We start from the raw sequence: 13,477 nt of genomic DNA on the forward strand, positions 1-13,477 counted from the left end.
TTTTTGCCTCGTGGGGAGCTAGACAACTCGGGACTAGGCAAAGACACATAACTAACAGTCTATAACGTACCCAATGAGAGAACACCATGCGCTTCTTCGGAATTATTGCGTCCATGTTCAATTTTTTTCACCTTAATTTGAAATATTGGGAATGTGTCAACTTTTGGACAATTTCTGAACTAGCGCAGCACTTATAAATACTTATATTTCGAATTACGAGCATATCCGTTCAGCATTGTGGGAGTTATGAGTGGTTCGGTTGCCTGAATATGGCGTTTTTTCGTTTTAATTGAAAACGAGATAATGAAAATATCTGTTATTTTTTGTACCACAGAACATTGATAATACCTACTTAGATTTCAAATTTGAAGCAAATCCGTTCAGTAATGAAGGAGGTATGAGTGGTTCGGTTGCCTAAAAAAGCGTTTTATCGTTTTAATTAAGATTATATAATTTGGAAATTTGTGATAATTTCTATCGTAAGACATTGATAATAACTACTTATATTTAAAATTTTGTGCATATCCGTTTAGTATTGTGGGAGTTATGAATGGTTTGGTTGCCTAAAATAGACGTTGTTTCGTCTTAATTGAAAAGATGTTGTAAAAATCTGTAATAATTAATTTTTATTGCGGGCCATCGATAATAACTACTCACATTTCAAATTTCGAGCAAATCCGTTCAGTACTGAAGGAGTTATGAGTGGTCTGTAGGCCTTGAAATGGATTTATTTTCGTTTTAATTTTAAACGATGTAATTTTTTTTGCAGCTAAAAAAATTACTCTGCAACTTCTTCACGCGACAAAATTTCTTCTCGCTTCGAATCACCGACATGTGGAACAGCCTCCCCGATGACATCGTTGGCGCTCCAAGTATGAACGCAATCAAGAACAGACTAGATAAAGCTATGGAAAAATATATGTTCAGATTTGAAATGCCTAGCTCCTTATCGAACCCGGTGGAAGTCTAGTAGCTACTGCAAACTATCGTCAGTCATGAAAAGGTCCGATCAAATGAAACGATATTAGATCTATGAACAAGGCACGAAAAGGAAAAGAATCGGCGACAGGCCACATCAGGCCTACGCTTCAGCACCGATTCGGCACTTCAGCGAAGGCGAGTTCGCTGAAGTGTCGAATCGGTCGCTTCAGCGCCGACATCACTATGTTAATGTAAAAATCTGTAATCATCCCTATCGTGGGGCATTGATAATAAGCATAGAAATCTATGAGGCAATTTGAGCAGATACTATAGGTTTTCTGCAAATTCTGCTCTATACTGCTGTTAGCTTGAAAATAAAGCTGAAAAGTATCAAAAAAAGTAACACCTTGGGGTCATATCTCATGGTTTACTGATCTACAAAATGAACTTTAAACGTCGAATTTTTTCTGCAAATTCAAGAATTAATGCGTTGTGTTAGCGTCTGACGGTAACAAAGCATAGTTGTTTTTTTAATTGCGTTACTCTCATTTTTTACTTGACCCTAATGCCTGGAGATAATTTATCATAATTCGAGCAAAAAAACTCAAATTTGCGAGAAACGCCGAAAGATGGCACTGGCAGCACTCAAGAAATGTTTACGATGAGTGACGTGTTGGCGATTTGTAGTTGTCATACGTTCACATTGTTAAATATAGTTTGCGAGAAAAAAATAATAGATTAAAAATACATGTTTCAAAACTAAATTTTTTCGCAATTTGTTTGAATATTCTGAATATTAGCTTCAAACAAATTATTTTACTTGTGGGGAGGTATAAATATTAACTGTTCTGTCATGATATATAGAATAAAATAGAAGTGTCGGCATTGAAGAAATAGGCCCATGTGGCAGCGCTATGAATTATTCATTTTTTTTAGACGAAATGTCAATTTGCTTATTATTTGAAATTTGTATATCAACAACGCAAATTATAGCATGAACAACATTCTCGCGCTACGTCTGGAGTTTTCATATCTGCCTCCGAATTGTGAACACGACTGCACGAGTGAAGATTGTTGTCAGTGTGTTGCTGTGACCGGTCACGAAGTCAGGTACCAAGTTCGTAAACAAAAAGTCTCAAATTCAAAATTCAGGTTGGTTCATCGTTTTGCGATTATTTAAATGTTTTATTTTAAATGGGGATATATTGAGTTCGATGCCTGCTTATGTCAAGTTTAAGTCATGACTGTCTTGTAAAATTTCGTGATTCAAGAAAGTATTAATTTTACCTATCTCTTCTCAAATGCTCGATCAAATGACAATTTTTATGGTTTTATATCTGTAAACGTTGTGTTGAATTTTTATCAGAGTGAAACGTAATAAAGGCTTAAATGATTTTACTCGAAACAACTAGGTACTCTCTCAAGCTATCCTGCAGTGAGCAGTCTGCACTGACACTGATACTTTAATAGAGCATCATCGTCATGAATTATTTAGGATGTAATGTAATTGGGTAATGAGGTAGGCTAGTTTCAAGTAATTTGAAAAATTGTCATGCACATTGATCAGCATTCAGCAACATGGTAACAACTGGCAACAGCCAATTTGTTACACTGAAATTAAGTGGCATTGTGTAGGTATGTGCACAAAAAAATTTTTTTCCTTTGATCGTAATGAAAATTACACCACTGAAAAGAGAAAAAAATTTAGAAAAATATCATATAAGTATGAGTGAAGTTGGTCGAAAAATGAAAAAGATATGAATTTTTTCCTTTTTTCAATTTCACCCCAAAAATGGACCAACTTCTGTCACTTTTTTGGAAAAACTATCATTTGTAGGTTTCCTATGAGCCAATTTCAAAGTTTTTAGTACCATTGGAAAGCTCATGTTGTAGACTATCTATTCTAACTAGAATAAAACATTTTGGTTGAGACTGACTGCAGGTGGGTGGGGGAAATGGGTGCAACTGCTAGATATGAATGCTATAACTTAACTTAAAGGCAGAATTGGATGGAATAAATTTCAGTTTCATGGTCTTGGCACCATAATTAAGCTTAAAAATATGAAATTGAATAGAATACGCAAATAAAATTTACTAGTAATAATAATATTATTAAGTTTTATTAATATTAATTCATAACTAATTATTATAAATATTAGTGAATATTAATAATAATAATATTAAATACTGATCATCATCATCATGTCATGTCTTGTCTCGTGCCTCGTCTCATCTCGTCTCGTGCCTCGTCTCATTTCGTTTCATGCCTCGTCTCATCTCGTCTCGTGCCTCGTCTCATCTCGTCTCGTACATTGTAGCAGTTTTGACTATTGTTATGCGGGTGTGATGAACTCGTCATCAGCTTGTATTTGTCTATTGCAGCTACTTAGTTTATGGGGAATTAAAGTTGGTGTTTTCTAAGTTTTATTAAGCAAAGTTAAAAACAAGTTACATAGTTTATTACATGGGATCAGCAGCTTATGAGAGACGTCAAGGATTGTGCCCAATGAGTGGTTAAGAAAATGCGAATTGTGGGGACAAGAAGTAGTAAAGAATTAGCTAATAAGAGAAACATGGAGTAGTGAAGAGTTAGAGACTAGAGAGGAACATGAGTAGTTCAGAATTAGCCAATAAGAGGAACATGGACAGGTGATGATGCCTATACTATGGTGCAGATACATTCAATGAGCACTTTGATCAGACTATTGCACTTGCTGGTTGAATTCTGTTTATACTGTAATTCTGTAATACTGTAAAGAAAATAAGAAAAGAACAATATTAACTAACACAAAGTAAAATTAATGCTCAACCTGCCCACTCAATATATTATTAAAAATGAGAATAAAGACCATGTATGCAGGAAGGTTGTGCTATGGAAAATAGTATTTACAACCCCCGGTAACATCATGTCTCATCTCATGTCTCAGTCTCGGCAGTAGTTCAGGACCAGCGCACCTCACTGGCTCATGACTGAACTGAACGTGAACGTAAACAGCGCGACAGGACATGGTAGAAAAACTGTCCGAATGGCTGTAAAGCTCTGAAATTTTGAGAGCATGCTCTGAAAACTATAATCTTGATTTCAAATTATCTTTCATTAATTTCAAAATATGATATCCATGTTTATTTCCCGCCCAAATGTTACCTCTTGCACATCCCAGCTAAGCAGGTACTTGATAGACATTTCTCGAAAAAAAAAATGATGTCGTCATAGTTCAAGTTTTTTTAGTTCGTTTCCAAACAAAAGTCAATCAAATTAAGCTAACATTTTGGTGGGACTTTCAAAATTAAATACCTTACGCGCGCCGATGCGGAAAGTGGCTATCCGCCATTTTGCCAGCATTGTTTACATTCGAGCGTACTTTGTGCACATACCTACATTGTGGCAACTGCCACTTTTGTACCTACACTGAAATTTATAGTGACGTGTACTGCGGTGTACACAACACAGTGAACACGTCACTCATTCAGTGCAGGCATGGAATATATCTACTTGGCGAGCCGCGACTGAATTTTTTGAGCCGTGATTTTATGGATTTGCCAGCCGTGATTCCATTTCTACGAGCTGTGATTCCATTTCACCGAGCCGTGAGTTCCATATCTCGGCCATGAAAAGCCATTTACGAGGTGCAAAATTTTTTACAAAGTCCATTCACGTGTTACCCCAAATCTCTAATTTTACCCTTAAACAGTCGAACGGCAACAATAAAATTTGTGTCTACTGTAAGTTCAGCACACGTTAATGCAGTCTGACCGCTTTGACATGACCGCAACTATGCGCGATCTTCAACAAAACGTTTTGTTACGCATTTTACGATCTATATGGCTGATGCCCATGATTGATTCCGACGTTCACGATTCGCAAACGATGCGGCATGATTGACATTAGACCGTAGGCCTGTCGCCGATTCTTAACATCGCAGAACATTCACAGTATCTTGTGGTCTCAAACTCGCAACTCACTGCTACAATTCTGCTGTGCTTAACCGCCCGACCTCCTTGCCGATTCTGACCAGAGACTGGCGCACAGAGCTGGGATAGAACCCGCGCCAATCCTGGTAGTCTGGTACTCAGAACTTTAATCACTGGGCCACCCTGCCATAATCATGCTGCATCGTTCGTGAATCGTGAGCATCGGAATTTACCATTGGACATCGGCCACATCGATCGCAGAATGCTTGCATCCATGTCAATCTTGCCGCATTGTTCGCGAAGCACGAGCGTCAGAATCAATCATTGGGCATTGGCCACATCGATTGTAAAATGCATGCATCCGTGTCGATCATGCCTCATCGATCGTGAAGCGCGAGCTTCAGTATCGATTATTGGGCATGGGCCACATAGATCGTAAAATGCGTGCATCTATTTCAATCATGCCACATCATTCGCGAAGCGTGAGCGTCGGCCACATCGATCGTGAAATGCGTGCATCCATGTCGGGCATTGATCGTAATGCGCAGGCGTCTATGTTGATCATTGATTGTGAAGCGCGGGTGTCTATGTCGATCATCTTGCAACTGCCGCATTGATCGTGCAAGTACGCGCTATCATCAGGCATAGGTCAGAGATGCACTTTCGTATTTCTAGCAAACATAGTGGCAACTTTCTTCCCTGGCGTACTGGTGGTGTGCATGGTAAACTTCCGGCGCCCACGCAAGTCGCAACACCTTCCAGACCATGGGCAATCAATTTTGGCGTCCTCGCCGTCCGTTTGCTGCAAACATCGGCGTCCACCGTCCATTTAGATGGTGCCTTGGAGTCTTTTGGGCAGAAAAACGGCGTCCTCGACCTATGTTGTGCCATACTCTACAGACTGGCTGAATTGAATTGCTTTCCTGCTAACGGTGATCTAGTGGGATGATCAATCGTTACGGTACTTAATTCGTATATGGTTGTATACGAATTACGAATTAACTAATCATTTGTATACTTAATGCAAGAGAATGAATAATTATGTTGTTTCTGATCAAACAAACGAAAACTTTTTCTGTTTCTGATCAAACGAACAAAAACTTCTGATCAAATGACTGAAAACTTCTGATCAAACGAACAAAAACTTCTGATCAAACGAATGAAAACGACTTTGAATTCTAATACGGATTGTTAATTTTAACATCGTATTTCCAAAAATCAATTATTACATTTCTTTTAATTGAAAAACATCCTTTTACATAAAAAACAACGAATTTTTTCTTACAGCTCCTCAGGAATGACGAATGAATGCTCCTCATATTGACAAATGACGATCTTACTCTTATAGCTAAAAATTTTAAATTTAATGATTTTGTCATTTCAAAGACTCCATTGAATACAGAACTTTAGTTTTTGGAAGTGTATTCAAGAAAAGTTTCTGAAATAGTAGAAACATTTCCATTATCATTCTGAAATAGAAGCGTCATTTCCGTTCTTATATATAAACAGGATTAATAAAATACCTATCAAATCCATCCTATGTCATTCAATTTGTGATGTATGAACGATCGTTTTACTGTGATTCCTATGATGCTCATTTTTACCGGTTGAAGCTGTAGAATTAAATTAAATTAAAAAATTAAATGAAATTAAATTTTACTAAATCAAAATTTATTATTTAATACACTAGATGGTACATGCTGTAGAATTAAATTCTATTAGAAAAATGTTGAATTAAAAATCTGATTATATTTTTTAAATTAAAAATTAATTTTTATTGAATTAAATTGTATTATTAATGCACTATACCATACGTGCTCTATGTTTTCTATAATGAAATAGTTTCTCATATTAAACAACGAAAATTTTCTAAAAGACACAAAATGTTCGAAAACGCGGGATGGCAGACAAATCATTCAGAATTTGAAGTCAATTTATCAAGATAAATTCAACATAATAGGGCAAAAAATTCAAATCTGGAACGTATAAATAGGTTTTTATAATTTAAAAAAAACTTTCAATCATTTAAATCTCAGAATGGAATGTGAATCAAGTCTATTTATTGTGAAATCAAACTAGACACAACCAAAACATAAGTGTGTGACACCGTCTTGTGAGAAGTAAACAGAAAACTCCATGTGAATGTATGCAGTGAAAGAGTTGAAGTTTATCTCATAATTTTGTGTTAAATCGAAAACTTTGTGGGTGATATCCAATCGTGAGAATTTTTTACAAAGCTGGATGTGTTTTTTTTTATTTTAGAACGTATTCATTGCAAAAATGTGTCCGATAGCCTACAGATAAATGACTAGTTAACTTGATTAGTCATTGGCAACACGGGATTGGATTTCAAACCACGCCCGATTTTCAAATGAGCTCAGCTCGTCAATTTTCATTGCAGTGGAAGGTGGTGTAACGCGGTGGTAGGGTTGGTATTTTGATACGTTTTCTTATATTGACATGAGAATATATTACCTATACAGAATTCCACACTGATTTGGATGTAAGGATAATAACAAAATATTGTCTTTGTAGCAAAGTAAAATTTTCTCTGAGCATTTTAGCACACTTCTTTATGTATTAGGGTAAACGCGGTATATTCCGACACAGCGACACTTTGAGGACGTAGCAAAATATGAATGGCTATAAAAAATACACCATACGCACAACTCTAGTTCTGTTTGCTTTACGTCACTCTAAAAATACTGCACTACGCGCCAGCAACAATGAAACGTCACAAAATGTTGCCATATTTATTTAAAAGCCTTTAGAATGCAAACCTACCAAATCCATATAATCCGACACTGTGTGTGACTCAATTGGGCATTTTGTGAGACTAATTCCGGCCACTCTTCAAGCTCTACTAATTTGTAATGCCGACACTCTTGTGTTCGAATTCCGATCGCTGTGTGAGCTGTATTGGAATACAACAGCTTGCAATTAGAACACTATTGAATAATTGAATATTGAACACTACTTATTTAGGCTTTTAATTAAGAGCTATTAAGCTTTTAATTAAGAAAATTTTAATTTTTGCACACAGCTTGGAACAAGCTGTGTGTGTCTAATTCCAAGCTGTGTTGGAATTGGTTGTTATGTGTCTATAACCGTCTCTTAACTTGATCATCTATTAATTTATTTAGGACTTGAAATCAGCAAATACAAGTATACTTGAAGGATTCCTAATAAATTCACAGACTTGTTTAAAAATCTAAACCATAATATTCTTTCTACACAAACAGTTTATCACTATTTGGTAGAGCAAGGTCAACTATCAACTTTGACTAGTTTTTCGATGTTGTCACTGGGTGATGCGCACTGTCTCTCTTTGGATCTCAATATTTTCCTGCCAGATGGCCCAGACCTAATGTTTTGGCAATAGTATGGCGCGCAAGGGTATGACGTCACTATTTCAACCAACAACAAATGCGTGGAACTAAGAAAAAGCTTAATATAAAGGAAAAAAGTCAAGAAGTGTCAGAATTACCCAAGGTGTCAGAATATACTGCGTTTACCCTACTATTAGGCAAGATTTTCTTAGGTTTTTACAAAGTAACTATTATATTATTAGAACCTTTTAGGATAATTTGAATTGAAATGGTGCACATGTGGCTACGATCTCAAGATTTCCCAAAGTAAAAATTGCTGGCAAAATCTATGATGTGACATTGTTTGAAACAAGCGTGAAAACATCTCCCTTTAGGGCTGCAACCAGGGCTGGAAAAGCCCTATTTTTTCCAAAATATTGTGGCTCTAATATTATATAATTTCAGTAGGAATGAAATGTTGCTGCTCTAAGGTCATAAATTTTTGTTTGATTGAAAAAATTGTGGTTTGCACTTCTGACTTTGCAAACGTGTCATTTCATGAAATTTTCAACTTCCACAATCTGCAGTATATATACTTCAATGCTCCTGCCAAAATAACATGCAGAACGTAATAACAAGTCAGCACAAAACATTCCTTGAAGATTGCGCAGTTGTGGTCACATCAGAGCGGTCAGACTGCATTATCACTTCTTCATTTGCCGCTTAAGTGAAGACAAATGCTCGTGACTGTTTTTAGGGTAAAATTTTTAGATGTGGGGTAATATGTGCATGGGACTTGGGAAATAATAAGTTGGCAGCTTGTAAATGGCTTTTCACAGCTGAGATTTGGAATTCATGGCTCGAAGAAATTGCGTCATGGCTGGCAAACCCATGCCACGGCTCAAAAAATCCAGTTGCAGCTTGCCAAGTAGAAATATTCCTTGCCTAGCCATGACAAGAGCTTTCCCACCATTTCTGCAACCACTAGATTTCTGCTAGATGAATTCCCTCCTATCTAACTTCTAAGTGTTAACAAAAGTGCATGATTGGGCCACAAGATGCCAATTGTATTCAAAATTTAGATAATGTAATGAAAATTCAGAGTCCCAAAGGATAATGTAAAGGACTTGATAGTTTGATGACATAAGTTTTACCATATGAAAATAAAGCCTAAATTGTGCTGGAAGATTATAAAATTTCTACTTGTTAATAAAATCTTATGGCTGAAGAAAAATAGATTTTTCAATTTTAATACAATTAAATCTTGTAACTGGATATTGAACTTATGTTCAAAACCAGATAGGGGATGATTTAGCTAGCAAGAATCTAGCAGTAGTGCAGTACCAAAAATGACAGGAAAACTCTAGTCACTGCTAAAAAGTATGTAGATATACCGTATTCCATACCTGTGCCAAAGTATGATTTAGATAATTTTCAGGAAGCAGTTATTACTAAAAACCCTGTTTTATAAATACTTTTGTAGTTTCAATACAGGAAATATAAAAAAAAACAGTTTACCCTGGTTGCAAAGTATAGATAATTTTCAGGGTTATTACTAAAAACCCTGTTTTATACTTCTGTAGTTTCATTACAGGAAATATAAAAAAAAAAACAGTTTACCCTGGATGCACAGTATACTGTATATATGAAAACATTGACTGTTGTTAGTGACCTATTTGATTTACAGGATTCTCATGTAGATTTCTCTCCACAGACAACCACAATGCTGACAAGATTAGCATGTTTAATGATGCTGTTCATTGGGTTGATGGCAGCACTGACATCAGCCTCTACAGCTGAAGTTACCCCAGGAGCTCCTGACCGTGCCAGACTGTTGGCCAGCAAGATCGTTCATAACCTCTACCTTGTTGAAGGATCTGATATCATTGTGCATTACTCACTCTACAACATCGGCACAGCTCCTGCTCTCAACGTTCAGCTCACTGATCCCAGTTTTAAGTAAGATTACTACTTGATTATACTTGTCATTCTAAGATAAATGTCTATCATGTACCTTGTGAAATTTGTTGTATGGGTCCCAACCTGCAAGTATTGAGGGAGTGTGGAATAAATTTTTTAATTTTCACCTGGACGTTTTAACCATTACTCTAATTTCACCTATAAATGTATTCCATCCTGTTTGTATTTCTCTCACTCCTACATTGTTGGGCATGAATATTAATTCATGATGTCTCTCTTGTTATTATCCATCTAGTTATTTTATCATGATGTGAAGGCAAATTGAGTTTTTCCAAGCATCTTTGAATTGTAGTATTGACGATCATACATCAATGTCTATTGACATGACATGGTTGATGTCTTGTAGTCTTGTAGGTAATGTGTGCTGTCTGATAGATGTTCCCTATTATCAGTTTCTTCTCATTTCTTCCCAGTTCATTGATCACAATCTATTATGAGAGCTAACGACAATGTCATTGCTTCTATAATTTAAACTGATTTATCAAATTTTAAAATTACATTTCAGCTCAGATAGCTTTGAAATCGCGGCCGGCCAACTGCAGGTGAAGTTTGAGCGCATCGCTCCCAGCGCCAACGTGTCACACACCGTGGTGGTCAGACCTAAGCAGTTTGGCTACTACAACTTCACAGCTGCCGAGGTTTCCTACCTACCATCAGAAGACTCCAAGGACGTCCAGATTGGCTACACATCTGAGCCTGGCGAGGGAGCCATCATTCCCAAGAGGGACTTTGACCGCAAGTTCTCCCCTCACCATTTTGACTGGGTCATCTTTGCTTTGATGCTTGTGCCAACGCTCGTTGTGCCTTTCCTTATGTGGCGCAACATCAGCAGCAAGTACGAGATCTCTGCAAAGGCCAAGGGGGCAAAGAAGTACTAGGTTGTTTCTTAAGTGCTAATATTTTTTACAAACGTTTATAAAGTGACTCAAAAAATATGATGAAGTCCATGCTCCTGAAATGCACCCAGAAATGGTGGTATTGAACGCGATTCAATTTCCTTTACACTCACTCTCTCTTGTATAATCTCATCCATAGGCGATTGAAATCCACAATTGCTAGTCAAATTAATGTTTTTCGTTGTGAAGTATGTCAAAATTTGGCCTTTTGGTGTTCAGCATTCTCCACAAGCCATACATTAAAATAATCCCACATATGCTGTAACAAAATTTATAACTCGCATTGTTCATTGTTTTGTATGCCTGATCCTGACTACAACTCTAAGAACTTAAAAATTCAATTTATTGTGAAGATATTTGTAGTGAATTTTGTTCTTCATTCTAACGTGGCTCGTATCCATTGCAAAAATGAATGGAAAGGCTGTATAAATGTTGGTGTAGATGTATTTGTCATTGCTCATTGCTGTCCACCGTATCTGCACTTTCAATTCATCTTATTCTGATTTGAAACGAAATATGATCCAAGCATTTGTTGTCGGTGTGTGCTAGCCATTAACTTATTTGTCTGAACCGTTTTCGGATAAGTGCGTGTGTGCAGTGAAGTAAATTGTTACGTTTATTTGCGTTTCATCCCTATTTCGTTTTCGAGCATTGTTGATTAATCAGAATGAAACTCTTGAGAGTCCATGGATTGGCATCGTTAGCTGTAAGGATGACTTCCAATTTACTGCGCCGTATTGGAACTGAAGTACGGCCTAAGAAGTGGGAACACTTGGTCTCGAGCAATCCTGCAGAGCACATTGACCAGCATAGCTTTTACAGGTACAACTTTTTTTTCGTCCATCGTGTTGTGTAAAGGTATTTATATGGAATTGCTGTAATTCCGATTACCTGATGCTTACATATCTCATGATATGTGTTATTTATATAATCTTGTAGGGTGGAGTGAAAGCGATCTTTCTTTTCCACGTTACGTCTATGTTAGACGATATATCACTGGCAGATAGTTTCTTACTCACGGGTTTATTCAAAATGAAAATACGAGTTTTATTTACAAACACGAGAAAAATTTCTTTCGGTGGTCACTTGAATCAAATTGTTTGATTCTGCTTCCACCATACTTGAGATTTCTAAAGTCACATTTTTATTACGTCTTAAGTAGTTTGAACTAATTTTGGTGTCATTGTAAATTGTTGATAAGCTTTTACATGCTGGTTCGGCTTTTGTCAAAATAGTTTACAGCAGCTCTCAGCCCGTCACTAGCGCTCAAGAAACTACGAACTAACAAACGTCATCAGTCCGCTAACCTGGCCGAAGTAAGTCAAATCTATATGGATGCTAGAGCACTGCTTGGATTAACAGATTATTCGCAATCTAAAAAAGCTACATATAGAGCTACAAGCACTCGGTAGTGACGTTCTGACTTCACGGCAAGCTGAGGCATTGTAAGAACGTGTTTGTTGCAGAAAAGGGATGCGGCTGGAGGCGTTGTTTATGATGCTGTTTGGGTTGCATCATAAACAACAGAGCATAAACAGAGGGTTGCTGTTTGGGTTGCCACTCGTCTAACAGACGAATGGCCGCACAACGGACTAGGTTTTACTGAGCTGTAAGGAAGTCTCCAGAGTAGTTAGCATTGAGCTTGTGCAAAACAGTGAAGAAGACGTCGCAAAAAGTACATTTGCAAGGTGATCTTGACAGGCTGCTAGACTGGGCTGATAAGTGGCAGCTGCGTTTTAACGCTGACAAATGTAAAGTAATCCACCTTTGCAAGAATAATGAACAGCAAAATTACAGTACGTATGAAAAGACGCGTTTTCAACGACAGAGTTATGATGTCGCAGTCTACAATGGAAAAAGATTTAGGAGTTAATATCGACAATGACTTGAAATTTTCTAAGCATATTGAAGGTCAAGTTAATAAAGCCAATAAACGACTTGGACTGATCGGACGCACTGTCGAGTTCATAGCTGCAGAAGCGATGAAGCAGTTGTTTGTTGCTGTCGTGCGCCCGAATCGTCGTGTGGTCACCGAAATTTGAAAAGGAAAAAAATTTAATAGAGAGTGTTCGAAGACGCGCAAGGATAATTCGGGCTTGAAAGGCAAGTCCTATGAGGAAAGATTAAAGATTATGAAGCTTCCAAGCCTCAGTTATCGACGCCTGCGTGGGGACCTCATTGAAGCATAAAAGTATACTCATGGCTCATACAAGGTCCCAGAAGGATTACTAGAATTTGAAACAAGAACCAACACCAGGGACCACGGCTATAAACTAAAAAAACTGCGTTGTAACACATCCATGCGACGACATTTCTTTTCGCTTCGAGTCACCGACATGTGGAACAGCCTCCCCGATAGCATCGTTGACTCTCCGAGTATTGATTGACGCCTTCAAGAACAGACTAAACGAAGCTATGCAGGAGCATATGTTCAGTCTTAAAATGCCTAGCAACTTACGG

The 13,477-nt window shown here is 37.2% G+C and overlaps 1 protein-coding gene across 1 annotated transcript; it reads left to right on the forward strand.

Moving 5' to 3' along the window:
- The first annotated feature begins 1,990 nt into the window (after positions 1-1,990).
- LOC108675399 (translocon-associated protein subunit beta-like) lies at positions 1,991-11,636 on the forward strand. Its single transcript, XM_018163407.2, has 3 exons — positions 1,991-2,031; positions 9,856-10,100; positions 10,627-11,636. Exons 2-3 carry the CDS (start codon positions 9,865-9,867, stop codon positions 10,997-10,999), a joined length of 609 nt encoding a protein of 202 aa, XP_018018896.1. The 5' UTR covers positions 1,991-2,031; positions 9,856-9,864; the 3' UTR covers positions 11,000-11,636.
- The last annotated feature ends 1,841 nt before the right edge of the window (positions 11,637-13,477 follow it).

This window comes from Hyalella azteca, unplaced genomic scaffold (genome assembly GCF_000764305.2).
Source record: "Hyalella azteca isolate HAZT.00-mixed unplaced genomic scaffold, Hazt_2.0.2 contig17119, whole genome shotgun sequence".
Lineage (NCBI taxonomy): Eukaryota > Metazoa > Arthropoda > Malacostraca > Amphipoda > Hyalellidae > Hyalella > Hyalella azteca.